This window comes from Nerophis ophidion, linkage group LG26 (genome assembly GCF_033978795.1).
Source record: "Nerophis ophidion isolate RoL-2023_Sa linkage group LG26, RoL_Noph_v1.0, whole genome shotgun sequence".
In the NCBI taxonomy this organism is placed as follows: Eukaryota; Metazoa; Chordata; class Actinopteri; order Syngnathiformes; family Syngnathidae; genus Nerophis; species Nerophis ophidion.
In genome coordinates, this window is record NC_084636.1 from 11,605,102 (window position 1) to 11,615,101 (window position 10,000).

The following is a 10,000-nucleotide window of genomic DNA, read 5'->3' on the forward strand; positions in this document are numbered from 1 at the left end:
GGCAAGCAGATCGTACATGTTGTAGTAGGCGACAAAGTCAATGGCTTCATAGCACGCCCCAATACTTATTATCTGGGTGACTGCCGGCAGTCAATATGACACAGGTCTTAAATCTGGGGTGTCAAACTCAAATACAGAGTGGGCCAAAATTTAAAACTGAACAAAGCCGCGGGCCAGCGTTGAACAAATTAACCTTTTAATAGGGACCCGAACAAGTTTTGCAATGAATATTGGACAAGCAAGGCTTAAATACGGCAGCACGGTGTAACAGGGGTTAGTGCATCTGCCTCACAATACGAAGGTCCTGACTACTGCCTACTTTGTCTTGTTATATTCTTATTTTACTGTTATATTGTTATTCCCATTGTTTTTATTCTTTTTGTAATATTTCTCTATTTTGGTTCCTTTTAAACCCCCATTATTTACTTTTTACTTTTTTTTTTTTAAATTGATCTCAACTCTGTACGCTGCTGCTGGAATTTTAATTTTCCTGAAGGAACTCTCCTGAAGGAATCAATAAAGTACTATCTATCTATCTAATCCGGGCTCAGGATCTTTCTGTGTGGAGTTTGCATGTTCTCCCCGTGACTGCGTGGGTTCCCTCCGGGTACTCGGGCTTCCTCCCATGGAACAGGCAGAGCTTACATAACATAATAGTGCAAAATCAACTTTCAAAAAACAAACGAAAAAACATCAGTGGTATATTAAATAAAATGTAATTAAAAAAATTAATGCCTCTTTTCTATTTGCAGCCTTCTGAGATAAATATCAACATGAACTTTTTCCACGGGCTAATAAATTCTAAAATAAAATAAAAATGTGGTGGGCGGGGTTTGGTGGTAGCGAGGGGTTTATATTGTGGCGTTCCGGAAGTGTTGGTGCTGCAAGGGGTTCTGGGTATTTGTTCTGTTGTGTTTATGTTGTGTTACGGTGCAGGTGTTCTCCCGAAATGTGTTATGTCATTCTTGTTTGGTGTGGGTTCACAGTATGGCGCATATTTGTAACAATGTTAAAGCTGTTTATACGGCCACCCTCAGTGTGACCTGTATGGCTGTTGACCAAGTATGCGTGGCATTCACATATGTGTGTGTGGAAGCCGCATATATTATGTGAATTGCCCAGCACGCTGTTTATATGGAGGAAAAGAGCACGTGACGACATGTTGTAGAGGACGCTAAAGGCAGTGCCTTCAAAGCACGCTCCCAATATTGTTGGTGGAAATCAGGAGAATGGTTGCCCAGGGAGATTTTCGGGAAGGGCCCTAAACTCCGGGAGTCTCCCTGGGAAAATCGGGAGCGTTGGCAAGTATGAGTATTAGCGGTGATTTTGGTGTTACCGGCAGGCCAGCCTTAATGTTAATTTGATATTGCCTCAAGGGCAAAATGAAATTAAACGGTGGGCCAAATTTTGCCCGCGGGCCAGAGTTTGACACCCATGTCTAAAATGTATCTTTGAATGGCAAAGGATACCGATCCCAGAACCATGTATATCATATATTTCCGGATGGCTCAATCGCCCACCCGCCCGGATCTAATTATAATCTATTTCTTCGTCATGTCAACCGCCCGACCCGTGGTTTATCCGCGGACTCCGCGGATGAGACCGCAAACCGCGCATCTGTAGTGGTTAAATACTTTGGGACTATAGTGTATTACTAATTTTGTAAATAGAAATCTTTATGTATCTAGAAAGGGTGGTCCTAAAGAGGTAGGCATTTTTCTGAGGTCTCAAGAAGGTCAGAAATACGAGAATGAGTGTGTATGTGTATGTGTTAGAGATGCGCGGATAGGCAATTATATCATCCGCAACCGCATCACCAAAGTAATCATTCACCTGCCGTCCACCTGAACCAACATTTTATCAGACCCGTACCCGCCCGCCAACCGCCCGCTGAAATACATCAGTGGTCGGCCGCCTTTACCACTCACAGAGCTATTTAAACTTGTTTCACAGAGTAATGAAGACAATTGGAGCCGCTAACGTTCTCGCGACTATCCAATAGCGTTCATCCTGATGACAAGAATATGGACGTGCTGTGAAGCCATTGCCTTTGACACCTTCAACAACATGTACAAACCGATTATTAATCTGGCAACATGTGTGCAGCTTCCGCAATCACACGTACAAGATTGAAAGGCATACTGGGTGATACAGAGTACACTGATGGTTGTGATATAAACAACTTTAACACTTACTAATATCCGCCATGCTGTGAAGCCAAACAACACAAGATTGACAAACACATTTCGGGAGAACATCCTCACAGTAACACAACATAAACGCAACATAACAAATACCCAGAATCCTTTGTATCTTTAAGACTTCCTGAATATATTTTACACCCCCGCGCTCCCATCCCCGCCCACCTTACTGACGCACAGGGGAGAATTGCTGCTAGCGGGGTGTATAAGATAGTCTGGAAGTATCATGAATACAAAGGATTCTGGGTATTTGTTGTGTTGCGTTTATATTGTGTTACTGTGAGGATGTTCTCCCGAAATGTGGTTGTCGTTCTTAATTGGTGTGGCTTCACAGCGTGGCGCATATTACTAAGAGAGTTAAAATTGTTTATATCACAACCATTAGTGTACTCTGTGTCACCCAGTATGCCTTGCAGTCGTGTGCGTGTTGCCGCGGAAGCAACACACAACATGATGCTGGACTGGCAAGCAGATCGTACACGTTGTAGTAGGCGACTAAGTCAATGACTTCATAGCACGCCCTAATACTTATTATCTGGGTGACTGCCGGCAGTCATTATGACACGGGTCTAAAATGGATCTTTGAGTGGGAAAGGATACCGATCCCAGAACCGTGTATATCAAATATTTCCGGATGGCTCAACCGCTTACCGCCCAAGTCTAATTATAATCTATTTTTTCGTCATGTCAACCGCCCGACCCGTGGTTTATCAGCGGACGAGACCGCAAACTGCGCATCTCTAGTGGCCAAATACTTTTGGGACTATAGTGTATTACTAATTTTGTAAATATAAATCTTTATATATCTAGAAAGGGTGGTCCTAAAGAGGTCTCAAGAAGGTTAGAAATACGAGAATGTGTGTGTATGTGTGTGCGTGTGTGTGTGTGTGCACCTTTGCACCGTCCCCATCATTATGGCAAGATGGGCATGCAGCTGAGAGCGGCGAGACAGGGTCAGGTGTAATGGTAACACAGCTGCCTCACAGTGCCTGCAAGGAATATGACTCCCCGGGAGGAGTGGAGCTCAAATGACGGGTAATGGACTCGCATCCAGCATTAGCCAAAGCCGCCTGGGTAATAGGGAGAATATCAGCCGCGTGCCACCCTAACGCATCTCACCTGATGGTTTGATTTGGAAAAAGACAAGCACGGGGAAGTGAGGGAATATCGACACTAAAGTGCGGAATAACACCAGACGAGGCGAGGTGAAGCCGGCGGGAAATGATGTTTAATGAAAGATGACGCCACAGGGAACTTGAAAGGGGGGAACTTCGGCCTCTCCGTAGGGAACGATTCGCAATCTCCGCCTCGCCAGGGAAGGACGCACACCCCGACGACGCCGGCTGTGGTGGGGAATATTCAGGTCGTTCCTACCGAGACGGAGCAAATAGACGGTTGGGGGATTGCGTGGGTCGATTTTGTTTAAATCGCGCCCGCCGACTGCGCGGATCTGAAAAGGCTCGGGCAGCTGAGTGACGGAAGGCCCGGGCCAGGTGTCAAAACCCTGAAAGTCCTGGCATGGCTCCCACACCCACAACATTTGGAAGATCTGGCGGCCCGTTTGGCCTCCGGCGATCACAGACCCAAATCTTGGTTTTGAGATGAAACGAGACGAGACGGCATGACCGAGACAGTTGGCGACACATTTGAGTTCCGGAAGATGAATCTTTTCTAGCCTTTCCAAAGAATATCATTGGAAGTTGATCTGTGCAGAATCATGTGTAGAAACCCCGTTTCCATATGAGTTGGGAAATTGTGTTAGACGTAAATATAAACGGAATACAATGATTTGCAAATCCTTTTCAACCCATATTCAGTTGAATATGCTTCAAAAACAACATATTTGATGTTCAAACTAATAAACTTTTTTTTTTTTCAAATAATCATTAACTTTAGAATTTGATGCAAGCAACACGTGACAAAGAAGTTGGGAAAGGTGGCAATAAATACTGATAAAGTTGAGGAGTGCTCATCAAACACTTATTTGGAACATCCCCTAGGTGTGCAGGCTAATTGGGAACAGGTGGGTGCCATGATTGGGTATAAAAACAGCTTCCCGAAAAATGCTCAGTCTTTCACAGGAAAGGATGGGGCGAGGTACACCCCTTTGTCCACAACTGCGTGAGCAAATAGTCAAACAGTTTAAGGACAACATTTCTCAAAGTGCAATTGCAAGAAATCTAGGGATTTCAACATCTACGGTCCATAACATCATCAAAAAGGTTCAGAGAATCTGGAGAAATCACTCCCCGTAAGCGGCATGGCCGGAAACCAACATTGAATGACCGCACTGTATCAAAAACTGACATCAATCTCTAAAGGATATCACCACATGGGCTCAGGTACACTTCAGAAAACCACTGTCACTAAATACAGTTGGTGGCTACATCTTTAAGTGCAAGTTAAATGCACTTATATGCAACATCCCACAGGTGTGCAGGCTAATTGGGAACAGGTGGGTGCCATGATTGGGTATAAAAACAGCTTACATGAAATGCTCACTCATTCACAAACAAGGATGGGGTGAGGGTCACCAATTTGTAAGCAAATTGTCCAACAGTTTTAGAACAACATTTCTCAACGAGCTATTGCATGGAATTTATGGATTTTACCGTCTACGGTCCATAAAATCATCAAAAGGTTCAGAGAATGTGGACAAATCACTGCACGTAAGCGATGATATTACGGACCTTTGATCCCTCAGGCGGTACTGCATCAAAAACCGACATCAGTGTGTAAAGGATATCACCACATGGGCTCAGGAACACTTCATAAAACCACTGTCAGTAACTACAGTTGGTTGCTACACCTGTAAGTGCAAGTTAAATCTCTACTATGCAAAGCAAAACCCATTTATCAACAACACCCAGAAACCCCGCCGGCTTCGCTCGGCCCGAGCTCATCTAAGATGGACTGATGCAAAGTGGAAAAGTGTTCTGATGAGTCCACATTTCAAATTATATTTGGAAACTGTGGACGCGATTTCCTCCGGAACAAAGAGGAAAATAACCATCCGGATTGTTATAGGCGCAAAGTTAAAAAGCTAGCATCTGTGATGGTATGGAGGTGCATTCGTGCCCAAGACATGGGTAACTTACACATCTGTGAAAGCACCATTAATGCTGAATGGTCCATACAGGTTTTGGAGCAACATATGTTGTCATCCAAGCAATGTTATCATGGACGCCCCTGCTTATTTCAGCATAACAATGCCAAGCCACGTGTTACAACAGCGTGGCTTCGTTGTAAAAGAGTGAGGGTGATTTCCTGGCCCGCCTGCAGTACAGACCTGTCTCCCATCGAAAATGTGTGGCGCATTATGAAGCGTAAAATACAACAGCGGAGAACCCGGACTGTTGAACGACTGAAGCTCTACATAAAACAAGAATGGGAAGGAATTCCACATTCAAAGCTTCAACAATTAGTTTACTTAGTTCCCAAACGTTTTTTGAGTGTATTTAAAAGAAAAGGTGATGTAACACAGTGGTGAACATGCCCTTTCCCAACTACTTTGGCACGTGTCGCAGCCATGAAATTCTAAGTTAATTATTATTTGCAAAAAAAAAATTAAGTTTATGAGTTTGAACATCAAATATCTTGTCTTTGTAGTGCATTCAATTGAATATGGGTTGAAAAAGATTTGCAAACCATTGTATTCCGTTTATATTTACATCTAACACAATTTCCCAACTCATATGGAAACGGGGTTTGTATTTCCATCAGTGAATTTCCAGGACTTTGCCAAAAACTATTACTGAACTTCCACGACCGAAACAAATTAATTAATCTCAATCAGACCACGAAAAATAAATGATTGTAACACTAATACAGGGTCCCCAAACTTTTTTGACTGGTGGCCAAACAGCTCAATTTTTGTTTCATCTGCCATCACAAGGACAATGATAACGCATTCTGGAGGAATGTTCTGTGGTTAGATGAAACAAAAGTTGATCCGTTAAGCATGGTGGTGGTAGTATTATGCTCTGGGCCTGTTTTGCAACCAATGGAACTAATGCTTTAAATGGGACAATTAAAAAATAGGATTACCTCCAAATTCTTCAGGACAACATAAAATCATCAGCCCGGATGTTGGGTCTTGGGCACAGTTGGGTGTTCCAACAGGACAATGACCCAGAACACAAAAGTGGTAAAGGAATGGCTAAATCAGGCTAGAATCAAAGTTTTAGAATGGCCTTCCCAATGTCTTGACTTAAAATGTGTGGCCAATGTTGAAAAATCAAGTCCATGTCAAAAAACCAACAAATTTAGCTGAACTGCACCAATTTTATCAAAAGGAGTTGACAAAAACTCAAGATGGATGGTTACCAAAGCGCTTTTTTGCAATGAAACCTGCCAAGGGACATGTAAGCAAATATTAACATTGCTGTATGTATACTTTTGACCAGCAGATTTTCAGTAGACCCATAATAGATTCCTTTAAGAACCAGACTTCATGAATTTTTTTTGTGACCAACAAATATGTGCTCCAATCACTCTATCACAAAAAAATAACAGTTGTTGAAATTATCGGAAACTCAAGAAAGCCATGACATTATGTGAATTGTGAATTATATTTATATAGCGCTTTTCTCAAGTGACTCAAAGTGCTTTACATAGTGAAACCCAATATCTAAGTTACATTTAAACCAGTGTGGGTGGCACTGGGAGCAGGTGGGTAAAGTGTCTTGCCCAAGGACACAACGGCAGTGACTAGGATGGCGGAAGCGGGAATCGAACCTGCAACCCTTTAAGTTGCTGGCACGGCCACTCTACCAACCGAGCCATACCGCCCCACAATTATGTTCTTTACAAGTGTATGTAAACTTTTGATTGCGACTGTATGTATGTATGTATGTATATATATATATATATATATATATATATAAATATATATATATATATATATATAAATATATATATATACACACATATATATATATATACACACATATGTACACATATACACATACATATAAACATACATATATATACATATACATATATATACGTATAAACATATATATATATATATATACATATACAATATATATGTATATACATATATATATACAATATATGTATATACATATACGTATATACATATATATGTATATATATATACATATATATATATATATATATACATATATATATACATATATATATATATACATATATACACATATACATATAAATATATGTACATATATACACATATATAAATATAGTATATAGTCTACAAATTATACAAATCATACAAATATATATATATATATATACATACAGTACATATATATACATATATATACATATATATGTATATATATATATATATACACACATACATATATATACATATATATATGTATATATATATATATATTTATACGTATACATATATATATACACATACATATAAATATATATACACATATATATAAACATACATATATATACATATATATACACGTATAAAGATATATATATACATACATACATATACAATATATATGTATATACATATACATATACAATAAATGTATATACATATACATATATATATATACATACATACACATATATAGAAATATACGTACATATATACACATATATACATATATAAATATAGTATATAGTCTACAAATCATACAAATCATACAAATATATATATATATATATACACACACATATATATTTGGATGGGTGGCCAAATACTTTTGGCAATATAGTGTATGTTGAAATGTGCACATTTTAGCACATGCTATTCCTTAATGTAAATTGCCAAATATGTTTACCAGAAATAAATTGAGCTAGCAAGTTGAGGTACTAGTTAGTGTCTTTTGGTTCTGGCTTCATTTTTAATAGTGTTGCAAAATATATTATCAATAACGGTAGAACAATCACCCGGCACATACATGCAAAGAGTGACTTACCACTTCCTGTTTGGACAAAAGTCCGAGACAGACACCCAGGTTGGAACGGGTCTCGCGCGACAGGTCACAGAGTTCCTGAACCTTCTGCAACATGGTGGACGGACACCCTGGTAGAGGAAAAACCGTAAGACCAGGGCAACAAAGGACTATAATTGTATTCTAAAGCAAGGAGGACATAGTGAAATCTAACTTTAACTTTAAAGAAAACACATGCAAAAAAACCCCAGTGGGTCAAACGAGCAGTGAGTCAATAACTCATAAGCGCATCAAAAGTAGGGGCGTCCAAATGGTCCCCACCGAGTGCCTTATATTGGAAGATTTTAAGATCCATCCATCCATCCATTTGCTACCGCTTATTCCCTTTCGGGGTCGCGGGGGGCGCTGGCGCCTATCTCAGCTACAATCGGGCGGAAGGCGGGGTACACCCTGGACAAGTCGCCACCTCATCGCAGGGCCAACACAGATAGACAAACAACATTCACACTCACATTCACACACTAGGGCCAATTTAGTGTTGCCAATCAACCTATCCCCAGGTGCATGTCTTTGGAAGTGGGAGGAAGCCGGAGTACCCGGAGGGAACCCACGCATTCACGGGGAGAACATGCAAACTCCACACAGAAAGATCCCGAGCCTGGATTTGAACCCAGGACTGCAGGACCTTCGTATTGTGAGGCAGACGCACTAACCCCTCTGCCACCGTGAAGCCAATTTAATATTTGTCATGTGTTTTCAAAACACACTTAAACCAATCTAATTTAGGCCAAAATATGCTAAGAAGTTCAATATACCGTATTTCCTTGAATTGCCAAATAATTAGCATATGCCTAGGATTTCCCCCGGGTCAAACTCGTCACGTCACGAGTGACACTTCACCTGTCATCATTTTCAAAATGGAGGAGGCCCGAATTCAATAATTTGAAATCGCATAAAGGGAAGAAGATTAAGAGCTATTCAGTATGATTTAAGGTCCAAGCTATTGAATATGCTAAAAAGAACAGTAAGCAGCTATGCTTTATCAATATACCGTAGCTGCGTGTGTCAAATATGAGTCATTAAATGACTCCCACCTCCTGGTGGTAGAGGGAGCTAGTGATCCTTCTTCCGAATACTCGGCTGCAGAAGAAGTGACACCAAGCAGCAAGAGTGAGCAGCGTGTGTTTATTTTTCCTCTCGCTTGCACTTTTATCATGGAGGATTACATATCTAAAATAAAACAAGTTTTCTAAACTGGACTTTCAATCGAAGCAGGAGGTAATAAAGGAAGATCTCCATCGAGACAAAGAGACTTTTAAAACTGTAGAAAGATAAAGAAGACTTCTATAAGCAAGTTATCGATGCTTTTGATCAGAAGGAGCTGCACATGGACTTCATTTACAAGTAAAGGTAAGACCATCATAATGTTTTTTTTTATTAAATGTGCTTTTCATGATGGTATCCTTACATCACACTCAAATTTTTAAGCACAGGCCTAAATTTACCGCATGCCTTTGGTAAGTGCCGGAGTGAGAAGAGGTTTTAAATTAATTAGCGCCCCGGCAGTAAATCAAGAAAATATACAAAATAAATGCCAATATTTGAACTTTAATACAACAATAAATAATACATGAATATCGTGTAAATGTTCTTATTATTACATTTCCTGATCATTAAATACTCAATAAATTTTTTCAGTGAGTCTTTTTTGTTGTCCTGTCACTACTCAGGCAAACCCCATTGTTGACGTAGATGCCCATACTTGCGGTACAGATTTACTTTACAAAATAAAAGCATGGGATACTTCTCCTGTTGCCTTATTTGTGTTTGACTTTATTAAACGGATTTATATCAATGTTTGGTGCAGCCGGACCAGAGTAAGGAGGGGAT

The 10,000-nt window shown here is 40.1% G+C and overlaps 1 protein-coding gene across 3 annotated transcripts in view; it reads right to left on the reverse strand.

The window, feature by feature from the left end:
* osbpl1a (oxysterol binding protein-like 1A) overlaps window positions 1-10,000 on the reverse strand; it is a 255,624-nt gene that overhangs the window by 70,732 nt on the left and 174,892 nt on the right. For all 3 annotated transcript variants that reach the window (XM_061888874.1, XM_061888875.1, XM_061888876.1), the window contains one exon: window positions 8,135-8,241. In XM_061888874.1, the coding sequence (XP_061744858.1) occupies window positions 8,135-8,241 (107 nt within the window). The remainder of the gene's footprint in view (window positions 1-8,134; window positions 8,242-10,000) is intronic.